The sequence below is a fragment of the Halichoerus grypus genome, chromosome 6, assembly GCF_964656455.1.
Source record: "Halichoerus grypus chromosome 6, mHalGry1.hap1.1, whole genome shotgun sequence".
NCBI lineage: Eukaryota > Metazoa > Chordata > Mammalia > Carnivora > Phocidae > Halichoerus > Halichoerus grypus.
Window position 1 is genome coordinate 127987763 of NC_135717.1, and position 20035 is coordinate 128007797.

General features: G+C 42.0%; 1 protein-coding gene, 1 long non-coding RNA gene and 1 pseudogene across 6 annotated transcripts in view; 1 reads left to right on the forward strand and 2 right to left on the reverse strand.

Annotated features, from left to right (window-relative positions):
• The window catches only part of SRGAP1 (SLIT-ROBO Rho GTPase activating protein 1), a 265812-nt gene extending 247249 nt beyond the window's left edge, over positions 1 to 18563 (forward strand). For all 4 annotated transcript variants that reach the window (XM_078076218.1, XM_036070968.2, XM_036070969.2 and 1 more), the window contains 4 exons: positions 7384 to 7564; positions 8876 to 9010; positions 9146 to 9485; positions 13360 to 18563. In XM_078076218.1, the coding sequence (XP_077932344.1) occupies positions 7384 to 7564; positions 8876 to 9010; positions 9146 to 9485; positions 13360 to 13737 (1034 nt within the window). In that variant the 3' untranslated portion in view covers positions 13738 to 18563. The remainder of the gene's footprint in view (positions 1 to 7383; positions 7565 to 8875; positions 9011 to 9145; positions 9486 to 13359) is intronic.
• LOC118522137 (large ribosomal subunit protein uL24 pseudogene) lies at positions 1550 to 1991 on the reverse strand (annotated as a pseudogene).
• On the reverse strand, positions 7981 to 18266 carry LOC144382394 (uncharacterized). Of its 2 annotated transcripts, none has more exons than XR_013449256.1 (4): positions 18133 to 18266; positions 9523 to 9585; positions 8611 to 8732; positions 7981 to 8374 (listed from the first exon to the last, which is right to left on the reverse strand). It is a non-coding gene; the product is annotated as an uncharacterized LOC144382394 (long non-coding RNA). The 2 variants fall into 2 exon arrangements; XR_013449255.1 differs by having other exon boundaries at positions 7984 to 8374; positions 8619 to 8732.
• Positions 18564 to 20035: the final 1472 nt, after the last annotated feature.

Here is a 20035-nt window from a genome sequence, read left to right on the forward strand (position 1 = left end):
TGCTGTGCTTTCCGCGGGAAGGAACAGGCAGGGCATGATACGCAGGCTTCAGATTGGCTAGTGAGAATAATTTCAGCAGGTTCTGGGGCAAAGGGGCTGTCTCTGGTTGTCTGGTACCTGGTCAGGTGATTAGGGCAGGTGGATAGTGACCCAGGAGAGGTGGTTGGGGTGGGCTCTGGATTGGTTGGTTTGTATTTGAAAGGCGCAACAGGTGAGTTGTTTACACTATCTGTAGGAACTGGTGAGCCTTGGGAGGGCCCGACCCTTCAGCAGCAGCGAGGTCAGAATACAGAAAATAAAAATATGGTTCATGGAGATATACTCACCTTCATGTGCTTCGATTTCTTTTTTTGTGTGAAATTTCTGTCAAGTGTTTTGCCCATTTGGGGCCCATTTTCCTGCCCACTCTTCATTTCTCTGGGCTTTTTTTGCTTGGTTTAATTTGATTTGGTTTGGTTTTTTTCTTATTTATAAGAGTAGTTTGTGGGTATGGATCAGGTCTTTTATTGTGTATATGTTTTGCAAATATCTTGTGCTCTGTAATTTGTCTTTCATGTGCTTATTGTGTCTTTTGCTAAACAAGGAAATTTTAAAGGAGTTGAAGTTACCCAATCATGGTTGTTTCACTTTGTGTCTCCTTTAAGAAATCCTTCTATGCTGAATGAAGGTAATAAAGATAATTCCCCCATATTCTTTCTCTCTCTTTTTTTTTTTTAACATTTGTTTATTTTGGAGAGAGAGAAAGGGCGTGCACGAGCTGGGGGCAGGGGCAGAAGGAGATGGAGAAGCAGATTCCCTGCTGAAAAAGGAGCCCGATGTGGGACTCGATCCCAGGACCCCAGGATCATGACCTGAGCCGAAGGCAGACGCTTAACTGACTGAGCCACCCAGGTGCCCCCCCCCCCATATTCTTTTTTAAATGCTTTCAGGTTTTGTTTTTCACACATAGGTCTTTATTCTACCAGGAATTTCTTTGGAGGTATGCTGTGAGGTTGGGGCCCATTCCTTTTTCTCCATATGGATGCACAGTTGTCCCAGCATTAATTGTCCTTTCTCCACAGCTCTGCATAAATCACAGGTCCTCTTTGAACAACTCTGTTTCTGGGCTCTCCTGTTTTCCACTGATCTACTTGTCTATCCCTCCTGTCTTAATTTTGATACCTTTTAATAAATCTCAATATTTGGCAAATCAAGACCTCTGACTTTGCTCTCCTTAACAATTCTTAATCTTTTGCAACTTCACTTAAATTTTAGACTCAGTTTTTCAAGTTTTTAAAACATACATTAGAACTAAAAACCTGATGGTTTTGATAGTAGTTGTACTAACTCTACATATATTAACATGGACAAAATTGACATTTTTGTAATATTCATTCCTCCAGTCCACAAACATATTTCTAGTTATTTAATGTCTCTCAATAAACTGTTATACTTTTCTCTTTAGAGATCATTTTTTTCTTTTTCCAACAAGTTTAATCTGTAACATTACTTTTCAACACTTTTTTTTTCATTTTAACAGTTTTTATTTAAAGTCGTATATCAGATTACTTTATTCCCGCATCTTCTCAGTTGTTGCTTCCTTATATTTGCTCCTTTCCTTTCCTACTTGGCAAGATTTGACTTTAGGTTCAAGGATCTTTTTGCAGTCTTTGTCCAATTTTAGTCTAGTGATAACCCCCTTGGCAGGGTGAATGCCCATGTGGACAGTTGTGCCATTTACCTGCTCTTGCTGTACTCATTCAATGAGGATGACGTATTTCTTCTTGTAACCTGGACCACTTTGCCCATTTGCTGACTTTTCTGGTATCCTCACACAACTTGTACTTCATCATCCTAGTGGATGTGCATGGATCAAATGGTGTACTTCTGTCTCAGCTCTTTGGAAAGAGGGAATGACATAATCTTCCTGTGAATGTGGGAAGGTGCGTTGAAATGCCTTTTACGGTTCTTGCTCCAGTCAGAGGTCACAAAGGGATTGAACTTCATTTTGGCCACTGGCACTTCAGGGATGGCTGTTCAACACTTCTTTTTTTTTTAAGATTTATTTATTTATTCTAGAGAAAGATAGAGAAAGGGACAGAGGGAGTCTTAAGCAGACTCTGCACTGAGCACAGAGCCCCACACGGGGCTCGATCACACAACCCTGAGATCACAACCTGAGCAGAAACCAAGAGTCGGACACCCAACCGACTGCCACGCAGGCGCCCCAACACTTTTTTAATATGAACATATAAAGCTGTCAGTTTTCTCTTAGTACCTCTTTAGCTGTATACATGATCCTTTTATTCTCTCTTTAGCTATGACTAATCTGCTTTAAACCCATCCACTGAGTTTATAAGTTCTTTTCTACATTTGTTTGGTTCACTTTCGCATCGCCTGCTTAATCATTTTTTACGGTCTTTTGCTCTTTACTCATATTAATCCTTTCCATTGTTTTAAATTGTGATTCTGATCATTCTAGTATCTGTAGTCTTCCTGGATTTGTTTTTTTTTTTTTTTTTTTGGTTCTTGCTCACTGAGTCTTATTTTCCAGAGTGTTTTGTAAATTTTTTATGTATTCCTTGGAACTGTGTGGAATTCCTTTAGGCTCAGTTGAAGGTAAGTTCCTCCAGAAAGGCTTTTCATTTACTTCTGCCTGGGGCACAGCCAACTTGAGACCATAGTGAATTTTTAGCTTGAGGTTTCCCAGGCCACCCAGGTAGTGTGATTTTAAACTGCAAACCTACCTGAGGACTGGAATGTGGTTAGGATTCTTGGAGATGATTTGTTCCAAGGTTGAGATAGATTCTATTTTTAAGTCTGGGAGGGGGCGGGGGTGATATATACCATCTATGGAGAAGTATGGAGGGCTAGGAGGGAGGAAGATTTCTAGAATTAGAAGCTCACTGTAACACTGAGAGTGTGATCCTTTATGGGGGATTTACCTTCTCCACACTGAGCAGACACTGGACTTAGTTTTTTGTCCAAAATAAAACCTTAAGTTAACCTGGCAGGGAAAGTACCCTCAAGGCAAACTCTGACTCATTTTCTCGTGTTCTGTTTACCTCACTGGGTTCCTACTTTTGTTGAGTTTTTTGTCTTTAATATTCCTTACTGTCGTGGTAGCTTATTAATGCAATTACCAAGATTTTTTTAAATCCAGGATTTTTCAGGATGCCTGGGTGGCTCAGTTGGACATCTGCTTTTGGCTCAGGTCATGATCCCAGGGTCCTGGGATCAAGTCCCACATCGGGCTCCCTGCTCAGCGGGAAGCCTGCTTCTCCCTCTCCCTCTGCTGCTCCCCCTGCTTGTACTCTCTCTCTCTCTCTCTGTCAAATAAATGGACAAATAAAATCTTTTTTTAAAAAAATCCAGGATTTTTTTGTTGATTTCAGCAAGATGGTAAGGGTAATCAGGATGTCTAATATCCACCCTCTGCCTTAAAAAAAAAAAAAAGTTTAAATTGTTTCACTTCAACACGCATTGCATTTTAGATTCCTGTCTGTATATTAAAAAGTTACATCTGAGCCACACAAAAAAAGTTTATGTTTTTAAAAGTAAAATGAATTGACATTTTCAGAACTTCATTTAGAAGAAATTCTTTACAGTGAGAGCTTCTACTTCTGTGATGTTGCTTTTGAAAGTCTCTGGGCCCTACCTCTGCCACCATCCCTTCTTTTGTCTTGAGTTCCTTTGTTTCTCCATACGATTTATTCCTTTCTCACTGATGACTTCTCTGTTTCCTTGCTTTCCCTAGTGGCCGGGAAAGCTAAGACAAAGCCCCAGCCATCTCTCTTCCCAAACATCAGTCTCCCCACCCTGCCATCTGTTAGTTATTCTTACCTCTTGACTACAAAAGAGAAGCTTCACTGAGGGCTCTGTGTTTTCTATAACGTTTTACCCATGTTCACCTGATTTTGCTGGAAAGAAAAGCATTGTGCACAAAGGACAGATACCCTTGCCCACAGCTAACCTCTAAAGTTCTGTAACTAAATCAACTAGAGTGTTGATTATCTTTGTGATACCCAGGTATTGTCTTTTCTTTTCTCTTTCATGGTATTGCTCGAGAAGGGTAGCTTTTGTTTCTGAAAGAAAACAGAACAGACCGTCCTAGAACAGAACCGTCACCTGTGAGGGCAGTAGGCGACAGATCTAGGAGGGCAAGTGTCAGGGACAGCAAGGTCCCAAAGAGAAAATGCAATGTACTGCATTTTGTATGAAATGACAAGAAATGGAAATACAAGACTTGATAGCACCAGGCAGTCAGAAAATGAGCTATACTGAATTTTTTTCTCCTTTACGCAGAGCTGTAGTAGCCATGCAGGAAAATGAAGTTACCGTGTTCACTCTTGCTGTTATCGATAGCAGTGACATTCCACAGTGTCTCTGATGCCCTTAAAAGACCATGCGACTCCACAGGAAAGGGAATGGTGCATTGCCATGCCCTCAGATTGATTTGCTCTGCAATAAGTAGACTAAGATGTTGTGTAAGTAGCTTATTGATTGACTCTTGACTGCAAAATGACTCTCATGGGAGTAGAAAGAGTCAAAATAATGAAATTGCTCAGAATAACTAGTTGATAAAGAATTACCAATAAAATGTACTTCTGATTCATCAGGTCATTCTTTCAGAATCTCCCCACATTTGAATTAAATAAGCAGAGTCTGATAATTCTGTTGCTAGTTGTTTCAACAAATAAACAGAGATAACAAGCATAGAGTGCATGATTCTAAAATTATGATTATATATATATATATATCTGTTAAATAGTCTTAAATAGCCCTTGGCCAGCACTGACAATGTATGACTGAATGTCTAATTAATGTCTAAAGAACATTAATGGTTCTTTCTTCATTTCCCTTTGACAAGTACATAGACTGCACACTATGTTATGGGCTGGTATCTTTCCATTTTTTTCAGTAAAATGAAATTCAAATTACACAGGCATGTTGACATAGGAATTTGCGAAATACACGTCATGAAATTCTTTTTAACAAATGGGCATGTCTTCTTTCCTCCCCATGGATATGTTTATTCATGTCTCCTGTACCATGGACATGTTTATTTCTGTTCCCCAAGGAGAATTAGGGTTAAAAAAATTGGCATCATCATCTCTGATCAACCAGGATTTATTCTTTATCTGCAATTTTAAAACAAACTATAAAGTCAGTCTCTTTGAATATAAAGTTATAGTCCCTCCTCTATAAAGCAGATTTGTAGATATTTAATAAAGCTGCTATTCATATTGTTTTAATAAAGAATATAATTTTAGGGACACCTGGGTGGCCCAGTTGGGTAAGTGTCTGACTCTTGGTTTCAGCTCAGGTCATGATTTCAGGGTCATGGGATTGAGCCCCCATGTGGACTCCATGCTCAGTGCAGAGTCTGCTTGAGATTCTCTCTCCCTCTGCCTCTCCCCTCCCTGCTGCCCATGCATGCTCATTTGCTCTCTCTCTCTTAAATAAATAAATATTTTAAATATATATATATATAATTTTAGGAGGGAATACTAGAGTGCTAACATATGATCTGAAAGTTACAGTCAGTTGTTAAAGGACTTAAACTATTGTTCTAAAATTATTTTTACACCTACTTTGCTAAGAAGTATATGACATGTAGATTATAGTATTTAAATGTATAGCTGAAATTCACACAGGCCCTTCACATAAGGTAAACCCTAAGCTTTTCCAATGTGTTTTGTTGATTTTTATGCTTGTGCCTTACATGGTCCAGAGAATGTTTGAATTTATCAAGTGAGAAAGAAGCCTAGCTGGCTATCCAGTGATTTCTTATGCAGTTATTCCATACAAGATATTAAACATATTTCAAGAATCTTTGGGGAAAAATAAACTGTTTTAAATGGGAAGGCTCATTACCAGGCAAAATAGAAGACAATTTCCTGAGAAAATATTTGACAGGTTTTAATCTATCATGTGTGCATATATGCTAGAGTATTCAGAAACCAATACATGCTCAGTTTTTAGCAAATGAGACATTGCTCATTGCATAGATACATTTCTCTGAACATTTAGCACTTGTATTGGCCCTTTCTGTTTATTATTGATTAGAAGTTTACTCATCTATTGTAGATAGCAGGAATGAAAATAGGGGGATGGTGAGAGATAAGAGGAAAGATCATAAGGCTCTGAACTGAAGGGCTTTTTGCAATAAGCTGAATCACAAAAAGCATCTCTTGTAGTTGTTTTGTATAGTTTGTCCTCTTATTTGCCTTCAACCTTTGTGATCAGAATTAGATCAGGGCTGAAATTCCAATTCTAGGCCCAGAGTTCAGTATCTTTTTTTTTTTTTTTTTTTTTTTGAGATCATTATGGGTTCACATGAAGTTGTAAGAAATCCTACAGAGAGATCCCAGCTTCCCTCCATGGTAAAAATCTTATATAACTGCAGCATAATATCACAGCCAGGAAATTGACGTTGACACACCCCATCTGCCATATTCACATTTCACCAGTTTCACGTGCACTCAGCTGTGTGTGCAGATGTTTACTCAGTCACATACAGTTTCATCGCCAGGGTCCCTTGTGCTCCCCTTTTATAGCCGTTGCCATTTCTTCCCAACCTCTGGCAACCACTGATCTGTTCTCCATCTTGATTATTATGTCATTTCAAGCAGGTTATATAAATGGCATCATACAGTATGTAACCTTTTGAGATAGGTTTTTTTCACTCACCATAATCCCCTTGAATATCTTTTGACCTCTGGATAATATAATTTTTGAATCTGGTCTTTTAATTTGGGTACAGGACAGTCTAAGTTATGCTTGTTTCATAGGCAACTAAAATTTATTACTGATCCTAGAGAAAACAAAATTATCTTTACTGTCAGTGGTAGTTGGAAGATTTGATAGTCCCAAAAAAGTACATGAAGAAATTAAATGTAGTCAAATAGTATTTAATGTGCTGGTTTTTATAAACTTGATTTTTCTTTAAATAAGCAAATAAAGCATAAACTTCCTGGGATAGTGATTTTTCCATGTTATCCACGGTTATTAACATGTTACAAGGGAACTCCATCATTGTCAAAATAATATTGGAGCTATTACGGAGAATATTACAACCCAAGGAAAGATCTCATATTATCATGTTGCAAAGTTTAAAATATTTTTTATTAGACTGTCATTCTGTCTCTGGTAAGAGGCTGTGGAAATTAAGGTCCAATGTTCCATTTTTCTTCGCGTGAAAAACTGATGACAGCAAGAGAATGTTTTTCTGTATCTCCCTGAACAGCCTGATTTTGTCCCGCATTGAGGATTTATTACCTTGTTCGCTCTGGATATGAAATGGCCTTGCTGATTTCTAAGGCCGCCTAGAAACTTTCACGTAGCGTTTCATGCTTACCTCACAACTCTGTCCCTCATCGCCTTCTGGTGTGTTCTTTGTAGAATGTGAGCCAATAGAAGCGATAGCCAAGTTTGACTACGTGGGGCGGTCGGCCAGAGAACTGTCCTTCAAGAAGGGGGCCTCCCTGCTGCTGTACCACCGCGCGTCCGAGGACTGGTGGGAAGGCAGGCACAACGGCATCGACGGGCTCGTGCCGCACCAGTACATCGTGGTGCAGGATATGTGAGTAGTGCGGCCGCGCGGGTGCCGCTTCCGCCGGAAGTCTCCGGCCGCTGGTCCTAAAGCTACCTTGGTCTCTCGAGAAAAGAGCAGAAGGGACCGCAGAGCCCGAACCTCTGAGCTGGGCGCCGTTCTTCGCCTTGCTGTTGGGTCTTTGCTAATGGTACTTCGGGGCCAGCAGGTTTTCATTTTCCAAACTCCACCAGCAGATTCGGAGCAAGGGCTAGTGAGAGATGGAAGCTTTCAGGCTCTTAGAAAAATCCGCCATGTGGAGAATAGCTTCAAGAGCTGTAGAAACGCCGCTGGTTCCAAAACCAGCAGTACTCGTCTCTTGCTGTCTGGCTACCGTTTCAATTCCAGATTCCTGAGAGGGAAGACACTGACCTAAACGTCTCAAAAGAATCATCTTCAGGCTTCCTTTTTTTTTTTTTTTTTAATATTGCTGTAATTTAAAAATTAAAGAGATGAGAAGATGGCCATAATATATTAAATGAAAGAAACGGGTTGCAAAATCATATGTACAATATAATCCCTATTTTGTGAGTATAATATTTCACAGTGCAGCACTAATTTAAGAGCATTTTTTCAAGGAAAAAAGAAATAATACCATAAAATGTATACAGTGATTAAATGATTCAGCCTAGGGGCGCCTGGGTGGCTCAGTCTGTTAAGCGTCTGCCTTTGGCTCAGGTCATGATCTCAGGGTCGTGGGATGGAACCCCGCATCAGGCTCCTTGCTCAGCAGGGAGTCTGCTTCTGCTTCTGCTTCTTCCTCTCCCTCTGCTGCTCCCCATACTTGTGCTCTCCCACATTCTGTCAAATAAATAAATAAATCTTTAAAAAAAAACTATTAAAAAGTATTTAAAAAAATAAAAAACAAATGATTCAGCCTAACTTTAGAAAAAGAAAAAAATGTTAAAATGTGGATTTCAGAAGCCAAGAAATATTATGTGTATGTGTATACAGACATACAGTCATAGATATCTAAGCTACATAAACCTATAAGTATCTAAGTACAAATACCGTACATATATATGCAGACATCATACATGTTTACCCAGGCATAGATAAAAAGTAGAGAAGGATATTGTCTCAAATTCTAGCAGCAGTGGCGTCTGGCTGTTATATCATATCATGAGTGACTGTGATTTTGCTCTTTGTTGCACTTCACCTGCAATGAAATGGTACATTTTTATTATGAAAAAAGTCATGTTGATAAGAGAAAGACTTAGATATGTAAAGCCCATGTCACTTATTTTTTTTGTTCCCATTCATCTTGCAAAAGACTCTCACTCTTGATTCTCCTTGTTGCAGGGATGACACGTTTTCAGACACTCTGAGCCAAAAAGCTGACAGCGAGGCCAGCAGTGGGCCCGTCACTGAGGACAAGTCTTCGTCCAAGGACATGAACTCCCCAACAGACCGACACCCTGACGGCTATCTAGCCAGGTGGGTGGGGTCTGATAATCAGGCTCCTGAACCTCCACTTTTCCAAGCACTTCGAGGAGCTGCGGAACCCGCAGCTTTGCAGTATTACCCGGAGTGATAAGCTCTCCTATTTTCTCTTTTTTTGTGTACTTTTAGACAAAGAAAAAGAGGAGAGCCACCCCCTCCAGTAAGGCGTCCTGGCAGGACCAGCGATGGCCATTGCCCCTTGCACCCCCCACATGCTCTTTCCAACTCCTCAGTTGACCTGGGGTCCCCAAGCCTGGGCAGTCACCCCCGGGGCCTGCTGCAGAACCGTGGCCTCACCAACGACAGTCCTGAGAGGAGGCGCAGGCCAGGCCATGGCAGCCTGACCAATATCAGCCGGCATGACTCCCTCAAGAAGATTGACAGTCCTCCTATTAGAAGGTCCACATCGTCAGGGCAATACACAGGCTTCAATGACCACAAGCCATTGGACCCAGAGACAATCGCTCAGGTAGGATGTGTGGAATGGAATGGCACCTGCTGTGTACCTGGGGTGTGATGGAGGGATGCAGGACTTCCTCTTTGTAGTCATGCTTTTTGTAGAGAACCAACTAAAGAAAACAGAAAAGAAATTAGTCTATTCTTTAAGGCCTGACTAAGGGTCTCTTTAGAAGAACAATTTGTTACTGGAAGGGCCCAAGTGATTAGGTTCATATTGATTCAGAGACATGGCAGAAGTGTAGGACCTGGGGCATTCAAACACATCATTGCTAAATAGCCAGTAAAGTCTGGAAAAGAAGAATAATGAGGAAGGACTAACCCTACCAGATCCCAAAAGCATGCTAAAGATAATAAAATAGACAAATTGATAGAAAGAATGGAGAGCCAGAAACAGATAAAAGTTAGTGTAGGAGAAACATGACCCTTCCAACTTAGAAGAAATGCTGGATTAGTCCATAAATAGTAGGAGAAATAATAGCTAGCTATTGGAAGAACAGCAGGTCTGGGTCCTCTGTCACTCTTCTCTTCCCAACAGTTTGTGCAAAGGACTTTGTAGTTTTTTTCTAATGATTAAAATTGACAAAGTAAAGGTAAGACAAGATTGATTAATGGATTTTCCATCATTCTGCCATTTTTCCTCTAGTTTTTTTTTTTTTTCCCAGCATAGGCCATCAGAAAATATGGGTATCACCAATGACGAAAGAGGTGAATAGATTCAGGGTTTGCCATTTTAATCTAAAGCATCTTCCAGCCATCTGAAGCTTAAAAAAGAGCTGAGTCGATCAAAAAAGAGAGTGAATGAGAAATAAATGAACAAACATGGGGAACTATTAAAGATTATTTTTAATAAAGAGTGCCCAAGGAGACCTACACTGATGTGACAAATTTCCAAGCTATTTCCATTGTCCTAAAGAAAATTTGGGATGTAAATTAGGTTGTGAGGGGTTTAATGTGTTTTTTAAAAATTAAGCCAATTTTTTTTTTTTTTAAGATTTTGTTTATTTGACACAGAGAGAGACAGTGAAAGAGGGAATACAAGCAGGCGGAGTGGGAGAAGGAGAAGCAGGCTTCCCGCTGAGCAGGGAGCCCGATGTGGGACTCGATCCCAGGACCCTGGGATCATGACCTGAGCCAAAGACAGACGCTTAACGACTGAGCTACCCAGGCGCCCCAAAATTAAACCAATTTTAAATGTATAGCAATTTCTCAGCAAAAATCAAAAAGACCTTTTGGTTTTCTCTATTTGAAATACTATACAGGGCCCTTGGAGACCTATATAGAATCAGTGATATTTGATTACAGCTGAATTTAACAGTTTGAGAAATCTGTAACGTCACTGCTTATAATAAGCAGGTGAAAGAGGATTTAGGTTAGAAAGATAGGGAATTAGGAGCTTTGGGGTGGGAAGGTGTAACAATGCCTGTTTAACCCTTTTGCTTCTAGAACCAGGAAATCCTTTTTGCTTGTTTCTTTAGTTTTGTTTTTAAGTAGGTTCTATGCCTAGTGTGGAGCCTAATGCAGGGCTTGAACTCACCACCCTGAGATCAAGACCTGAACTGAGATGAGTCAGATGCTTAACCAACTGAGCCACCCAGGCACCCCAGGAAATCCTTTAACTGTAAATCATAAAAACAAAAACTCAACAGATAAACCAGGCTCTGCACAATCTCTCTGGGGCAAATACTTATAAAAAAAATCCATATGTTTAGCATCAAATAGAAATAACATAAGAAAATAATCACTTGAAAAGTGATGTCATCTTCCCAAAACGGCTTCCAGCTGTGTCCTTTATTTATCTTTCCATCTCTCATCTTCGGATTTTCCCATGAGGACAAGTAAGCCTGCCATCATGGTGTTCATACAAAAAACATGCAGATGCTCTTATTAAACAAATCATGGAATCCCTGATGGGGCTTTTTTAAAAACAACAGTATCCATATGTGATCATTGTATCTTGGTTTAGTCATTTAGCAAACTTTTATTGAGCACTTACTATGTGCCAGGTCCTCTGCCCGGCTTTATAGAAGCAACGTTAAATCATTACCCAGCTGCTTTCTGAAGGTGCTTGCAGTCCTGTGAGGGAGCTGGAAATGGAAATCCGTTCCCATTATGCAGCGCCATGAGGGTTATGCTCCAGGTGAGTGAAAGGAGCCCCGGGAGTTTAGAGAAGAGGCGTGTCAGTCAGACCTGGGCGATGGGTCTTCACCCCTCCCATCCCACACAATACTCCACCGTGGGTGTGTGTGTGTGTGTGGTAAAGCACATAACGTAAAATTTACCATCGCAACCATTTTTCACTGCGCAGTTCAGTAAAGTATATTCACATTTTGTGAAACAAATCTCCAGAACTCTTCCATCTTGCAAAACTGAAACCCTATACCCACTGATGAACAACTTCCCTTTCTCCCCTCCCCACCCCCAGCCCCTGGCCACCCCATTCGGCTTTCTTGCTGCTGGGAGTGTGACTACCTCATATAAATGGAATCATACAGTATTTGTCTTTTCGTGACTGGCCCCTATTTCACTTAACTTCATGTCCTCAAGGTTTATCCATATTGTAGCATGTAGCAAGATTTCCTTTTTAAGGTGAATAGCAGTCCATTGATGTATATACCACATTTTGCTTATCTGTTCATCCATCAATGGAACACACTCTACCTTTTTGAAATATGTATTTTGTAATTCCCCCTTTACTGTCTGAAATAAATTGACAGATGAGATACGTAATTTGAAAAAAAACATATAAAGCTCTAAATATAATATACAAAAATACAAGGAATTAAATATTAAAACAATTAAGTGTACTTCAGTTAATGCTTGACTAGGCTAGAAGACAAAGTAGTAAGATGCTTTCACCTACGTATATAATTACCATAAATACAACAATTAAAAAGGCATATTGATAAAAGATAGAGTTAGGGTCAGGGCTCACGTTATTATAAACAGGATTTTCACCTACATCAATGTCTGAAGGACATTCAGAAGTTGAACAAGATGCAGGACAGTTCATTGCATGTAAATTTATCTGGGACACCACAACAGATCTAGTATATATGACCCCTGCCCACCAAATGCCAATAATGCCACCCCATTCTTGTGGCATTTAAAAGTACACACACACACACACACACACACGGGAACCTGGGTGGCTCAGTTGGTTGAGCAACCGGCTTGATTTCGGCTCAGGTCATGATCTCATGGGTGGTGAGCTCAAGCCCCACATGGGGCTCCACGCTCAGTGGGGAATCTGCTTGAGATTCTCTCCCTCTGCCTTTCCCCCAACTTGTGCTCACACTCTCTCTCTCAAATAAATAAATCTTAAAAAAATAAAATACACACGTAGCAGACTACAAAAATGCCGTCTATGGGGCAGTACCACTCCGCTGAGATCCACTGGACAAGAGCATCAGGGGAAGGCTTAAACTGAATTTTGAAGAACTGCTAGGAGTTAGCCAAGTATATAGTAAGTGCTCAAAATTATTTGTTAAATGAATGAAAGAAGCCTGCTTCATTCCCATTCCCATCTATCTCTTGAGAAATTGTTGCAGTGTCTAAATTGAAGCTATCTTTTAACCATAAGTTGAAATAGAATTCTGTACAGTAAGTCAGCATGTACGGGAGAAATCACGAGAAGGCTGCCTGGCACCTTGGGATGGCCGGTGTTTGACAGATGACTCCACGCACCCTTGCATCTTGGTCTGCTGACCACGCAGTCAAAATAATAGTGTGGGACGGCCCTACGTGTATACATCCTACCGCCAGCAACGTTAAAACATCATTGCTTTGCAGGCCTGTCTGCTTTGAGATGAAGCGTAAGGGTTTCTGTACGTTAGTACTAATTACCGTTCTCTTCCGTCTCTCTCTCTCTGGTTATTTTTCAACAGGATATCGAGGAGACGATGAACACTGCTTTGAATGAACTCCGAGAGCTGGAGAGACAGAGTACAGCAAAGCATGCCCCCGATGTGGTGCTGGATACCTTAGAACAAGTGAAAAACGCTCCCACCCCCGCCACGTCCACGGAATCTCTCAGCCCCCTGCACAACGTTGCCCTCAGGAGCTCGGAGCCGCAGATTCGACGGAGCACCACCTCCTCCAGTGACACCATGAGTACTTTCAAGCCTCTGGTGGCGCCCAGAATGGGTGTGCAGCTGAAGCCGCCAGCCCTTCGGCCAAAACCTGCTGTTCTTCCGAAAACAAACCCTACTGTAGGACCTGCCCCACCTTCCCAAGGTCCAACAGACAAGTCTTGCACAATGTAAAGACCAAGTGGGCAAGGTCATCTGGGCTGGTGATTTTAAAAGAAACAGATCAGTGACAAAAGTCGGTGATCCATAACTTTCCTTAGTTTTGTGCTTACAACTGGAGATTTTTGGCTTTTCTATGTTCTCGAATGTAATGTCTGAGACTAGCTAAATTAACACGGGCATTTGTATTTTGTAATTTTTTCCTTTTTTTTTAATAACTGGACATATCTTATGTCATTTTAAAGACAATAGAAACACTTAGATTTACTTGAAAATCCAATGCTGCACCATTTGTAATGAAGACAACACCGCTCTGCTCTCTGTGTGGTATAGTGCTTCGGGTTTAGCACAGCCCGGGTGAGTCAGAAATGTCTGGATCCGAAGGCACGTGAATCTGAGTTCCAGGCCTTGGTGTAGGACCAGTGTTGGTCCGTGGCACTTGGGGTGGTGGCTGAACGGTGCTAACAGCATTGTTAGGTAGCTGACGGTGAGCACCTCGGACCCGTGCGGTGGGACGCTCCCAGGGGAGGTTGTAGCCCGCCGCCTGAATGAGTTGGATGCTTGCCTCTTTCATAAGAGTCCCTTCCCTTGGGTCCAGGTTAAAAGCTCAGACGAAGGGGGGTGAGAACCCCTGCAGTTACTGCTTGAGCTGAACCTAGGAAAGGCGAGAGAGAGAGAGAGAGAGAGAGAGAGAATCCTCCAGAGCTCTCGGTGTGACTCCTTCCACAAGCCTGATCAGGCCCCCGAAGATTTCCAAGTCCATCCCCTGCATTCACAAAGGACTAGAACAGTCTAATTTTAAAGACTTCCTGGTTACACTACTCCACAGACTCCTTCAGAGATCTGTTGTTACCAACGGCCTAGGGAATGCTTCTAGCTCCCCGAAACCGCTGTGTTCTCCCCCTGGAAACGGAGCGCACCCGCGGCACACAAGTCCTTGCCTCACTCAGCCTTCCCTTCTGGCTGAATGACCTCGGTTCCTTTAATCAGGCTACACAGAGGCCTGAGGAACCTAAGTGGAATCCCCAGCTCTGCTCTCCGTTTGTCTCTCTGAGCCAACAGAGAACTGGCTCCGGTACTGGAGGACGCGCCATGCTGGCCAAGGTGGGAGGGGCACCTCATGGTTCCGGGGTGATTTCCTTCCAATCTGGCACCTGGAACCACTGACTTTTTCCTTTCCTTTTTTTTTTTTTCCACGTGGTCTCAACAGAACTCAGATAGTCAGGTGAGCTCCGTGAGGGACCTCTTTCTCTGACATCCTAGCACAGAGACAGTTTTCCCTATGTTTTCCCTCTGTCTTAAAAAGTTGCTTTGAATTCAGTTGTTTTTACTAAGGTACAAATCACCACTCCTACCAACAGCAGCTTATGCCATCCTACCTACTTTGTCACTGAACTTACTGATGAAGAGACCTTTTTTTAAGAAAAATGGATGGCCCAGACTAACCCCTCTCGACCACCATTGATTTCCTTCTAGGTTTGGATTCAAACTGGCAGCCACTGGCCTGCCCATCTAAGAGTGACACAGTATGGACTTGAATCTGTTAACCCACTGGTGAATTCCTCCTGCAGGAAACAATGAGGATCTGTACGAAAAATCAAGGTCATTACTGTGATCTCTCCCTCAATTTGCCAGTCTAATCATTCTAATGCAGAGAGAGATTAAATTAATGAGATAGGGTTACCTTTCAAAGTCACACTTCTGGTTGCTAGCCGGTGGCCTAATTTCACAAATGGATTGAATGGAGAATTTTTTTTCAAGTATTTCCAGGTATGGTAAGCTTTTAACTCTTTGAGTTTTCTGAAGCATCCTCTTTGCCTATTTTGAAAACGATGCCCAGCTCAACATCTTGTCCAGCCTCTCACCATTTCTCTTGAGCTCTCTTGGTCCCTCAGCAATCTGAGACACCAGGGAGACTCAGCCAGGATTGAGCTCTTAAGTAGCACTAACCCTTTTAAACCATCTTCCCAAATTCCTAGGAAACTGAAACCTTCCTGAATAACCTCCCAGTTCCTTCTAGATCCCACTTTGGTCTCTAATTCTCTGCTGCTGTATGGGGAAACAGAAGCAGAGAATAAGAAATGGAAATAATTGGGGGGGAGACTTTAAATCTTTTAGAAATTGAAATTAAAAGGATTTCTTTAAAGCTACTTTCCATCTTTGATAGAAGAGTAACAGTTACAGAGGGCATCAAAAGGGCAGAGGCATGTTGAATTCATTATGGGGAGAGGAGTCTTTTACAAGTTCTAACTTAACTCTTATTCCTGCAAGTTCATGTCTTCACACTTCTCCCTGGTAAGCCTGCCCGGTGTCTCCTCTCTTCAGTGTTTACACCTCTGATGAAATGAGGGTTGCCTTTCCAAACACCAAATTAGGATTCTGCTCCCTTAGGTAGCAGGGGACTTGCTGCTCTAGAACCTCAGAGCCTCGGAGGCTGGGCCTTCTTGCCGGAAACTTCTAGTGCTCTCCCATCACCCCCTTAAATGTCTCTCTCTTTTCTCCCTATATCCCTGGTGACACCCCGAAACCTTTCTTTTTTTTCTATCTTCTCCACCCCTCCACCCCCCGCCCAATTCCCAAGGAAGGATGTGACCTCACAGTGAGTAAGGACTCATGTTTTCTTACTTTGTTTTAGTAAGAGTCTTCAGATTCCAGGGATAAGACAAGGTGGCCACTTCACAAAGGATCCAGAATTACATCCTGTAAGCTCATTAAAAGCTTCTGCAGCCTCACCCACCATGTGGCCCTCTCTACAGCTACCAGTGTAGCATGCAGCGGGGAGGAGGGAAGGTGCGAGGGATGGGCAAAAAGGAAAGAATCTGGAGATGTTATGTCCCAGTTTCAAGGATCATAGTCTTCATGCATGGTTTGGAAAGGAGGTTATTTTGATGATGGGCAAAGGATGGCCCTACAGAGATTACCAGACTCCACTTACACAAGAATATATATTCACAGCTGATAAAACTGTTCATGTCTCACCCACAGAACTCACTGAAGTAGGCTTACCAAGTTGACCTTTTGGTTGGAGTCAGGGGTGTTGGGAGAGGATCATCAGGAGAGAGAGAAAGGTACTTAGTATAGATTTTCTGATGAGTGTTCTGTAAATTATTTGAACCAGTCAAATGGCCCTTTGCAGAGCTCTATATTCATGTTCAGGGTTAACGCTATCGTTCAACAGTTTTGCACATTTTCACACGACGTAATTTGACTTTGGTGCTCCTTGAGCCATCCATAGAATAATTTACAGCAGGGTCCCACTTAATCTACTGCGGTGAGCACGAACAGCCATCAGTAGATGGAGAGATCAGGTCACATTGTATCAGTCAAGAGTTTTCGTCGTACTTTTGCCATTCCCAAAATGGGCTTATAATTTAATTAAGGAAAAGATACAAGTGGGAAGGGTAGCAGTGTCCTCAGCTTTGGGAATGACACCGGGTCTACAAAATGAAGAAACTTTAATATGATAATTACAACCTCTAAAATTTAAAGAGCCCATACTGTATGTTAACTAACTGGAATTTAAATAAACTTTAAAAAAAAAAATTAGAGAGCCCAGAGGTCTGTTGAGGATTTAGAAGACTTCAGATTTGGGATCACATTCGTTTTATTCCACAGTAGTGAGAAACCACGAATGCAGGACAAGCACTTGGGACTGAGTCTTGCTCCGAGTTACCCACCACTGAGGCTTCAGCTGCAGAGCCACTTAGAGGTAAAGGCTCACCCATGTGTACAATAGAGCTCCCCACTCCAGACTGTCCCCTGAGCTGAAAACCCAGCCTCCAGCTGGGCTGGGTGTTAGGCTGGGTGCAGGGTGACTTTGGCACACACACCCCCATTCAGATGAGTAAAACAAACTGGAAATCGAGCTTTCACTTACCCTAGTATACGTTCTTTAAAAGAAATAGTCTATGTGGTATAATCGAGATGGGTACCTGTATCTTTAAATTACATAGGGACTTTTGTATGTTTAAATAATTGTACTGGGTTCCATAATGCTTATCTTAGAAACTGTTTAGTAAAAGGAAATATATAAGCCGTGCATTTGTGAATGCCCCCTTTAGAGCATTCATCCAAGTTCAGTGTGTAGTGTGATGGTTATTCTAGATGTTTAAAGTAAAGTGAGTGGCTGTATAACAGGAGAGACTGCTATTTACCTATGGACTCGAGGGTAACTCCTGCCCACGTAATTAAATCCGTATTGTCCTTTTCTGTCGGTTTGATCAATTACAGTACTGGTAGCTTCCTGCTTGTGACTGTTACCTAATTGTGTCGATGTACATCTGTAGTATGTACATGTGAAAGTGCCTTTCTATTTTAGAGGAGTTTTAGCCTTGCTTTTTACTGTCGCCCCATCCACCCGTCCCACCCCGCTTCTGCCCCCCCCCCCGCCCCCACTCCCCCAATTCCTACCGCCCACTTCAGTGGGAACTTCCTCCGCGTCCTCCCAGCTTCTCCGTGCCCCTTCCTGTGCCTCGGTGCTCAGTATCGTTTGTCTTGCATCCTTGTCGGTCATCAGACTGTCTCGTTTTGCTGGTAGCCGTGACTGTGCCTTTCCCACCCGCAGTGTCCCCGCGTCCTCCCTCCCGCTCTGAGCTTCTGCCGCCCACGTGTGTCGCCTGTGTTCTGTCCTGCCTCTGTTACAGTCCCTCAGCTCTGAGGCGGAAATAGGGGGGATGCTTTTACAGTTCTGGAAGAAAAGAAATGTTTTGTTAATCTGTTGTGACAATGCACTTTTATGTATAGTACTGTACATTTTGGCATGTACCATTCCAGGCTTCAGTATACAGTCAGGTCTGTTCTTCACGGTGTATCTTTATAATAAATAAGATAGTTCTGGCTGCCTTTGTCTTCTTCCGATTTGGTGTGATTCTGGGTGATGTTTTCATTCCTTTTTTTTTTTTTTTTTAAGATTTTATTTATTTATTTGACAGAGACAAAGCGAGAGAAGGAACACAAGCAGGGGGGAGTGGGAGAGGGAGAAGCAGGCCTCCCGCTGAGCAGGGAGCCCGATGCGGGGCTCGATCCCAGGATCCTGGGATCATGACCTGAGCCGAAGGCAGACGCTTAACGACTGAGCCACCCAGGCGCCTCTCCTTTCCTTTATTTTTCTAATCACTGTTAACACCCAGCACCCCTCCTCCCCCCGCAGAGCTAGTTGCATTAGATGGTGGGAAACTACTTTTTTTTTTTTTAAGTGTTTTCATCTCACTTGCATTTTTATTTGTGAACTTGAAAATAAGACCTCATGCACAGGGCCTCAATCATGAAGCCAGAGATTTTCAGAGGATGATTTGGAGACCCCTGTGCAGTAAGGAAAGGGGATTGGGAGAGGGCAAGCAAGCCTCCTAAACACTCCCCAGATTGAAATCTTTCCTGAAAAGGATTCTTTGGCATAGTAAACCTTGTCAAGCTGATCTTTGGTTTCATTTGAATACACTGAAATGCAATCCTTAGGTATAGACTATGTTTAGAATTCCCCATGTACTGATATTTTTTTCTTCAAACGTTAAAAAAAAACTAACTCTTGAGGTCTGTCAATACCTAATAGTTTTGTAAAAACTATCAGCAATGTGCTGGATTGAATATTGGTAAGAGTTGTGGGATTTTTTTAAATGACCCATAAATCAAGGGAAAAAAACTTCACTGGAATGTAAAATACAAACAGGAAAGTGCACAAATCATTAGTGTAATTCACAGAGTAACACCCGATTGTATCCACCACCCAGATCAAGAACCGGCACAGTATCAGCATCCTAGAAGCTAGGCTTGTGCCTCTCCAAAGTTAATACCCTCACGAATAACACCATGGTTTGGTTTTGCCTGTAGTTTTAACTTTCTAGAAATGGCCTCCTAGTATGTAGATTCTGCATCTGGCTCCTTCTGTTGAAATTTATGTTTGCGAGAATCATCCATCTTGTTACATAGAGCTAGTTTCTTCCGTTTTGACTGGCGTATAGAATTCTGTTACATGAATATGCTCGGTGTTTATTTTATATTTCCTAATTAAACTTTGGGCACTGTATGCAGAAATCTATAAACATGGACAAATGAATGGGAAAAAACCACCTGGTAAAGGAAATATTTTCCTCAAACATGATGGAATGATGTTGAACCAAGCCATTGCCTGGAAGGCCTACCTGATAGAGGGCAGAACCATTCTAGGACCAGAGTTGGATTTAGAGGCTGCCCCACAGGAATGAATGAGCAAATCAGACTATAGGATTGCTCCAGGAAAGCCCTCGTTGTCCTGCCTCACCCTCAGATCCAAAGACTCCAGCCTGCCCCAACTCTCTCCGAGCGCGCCTACTTCCTC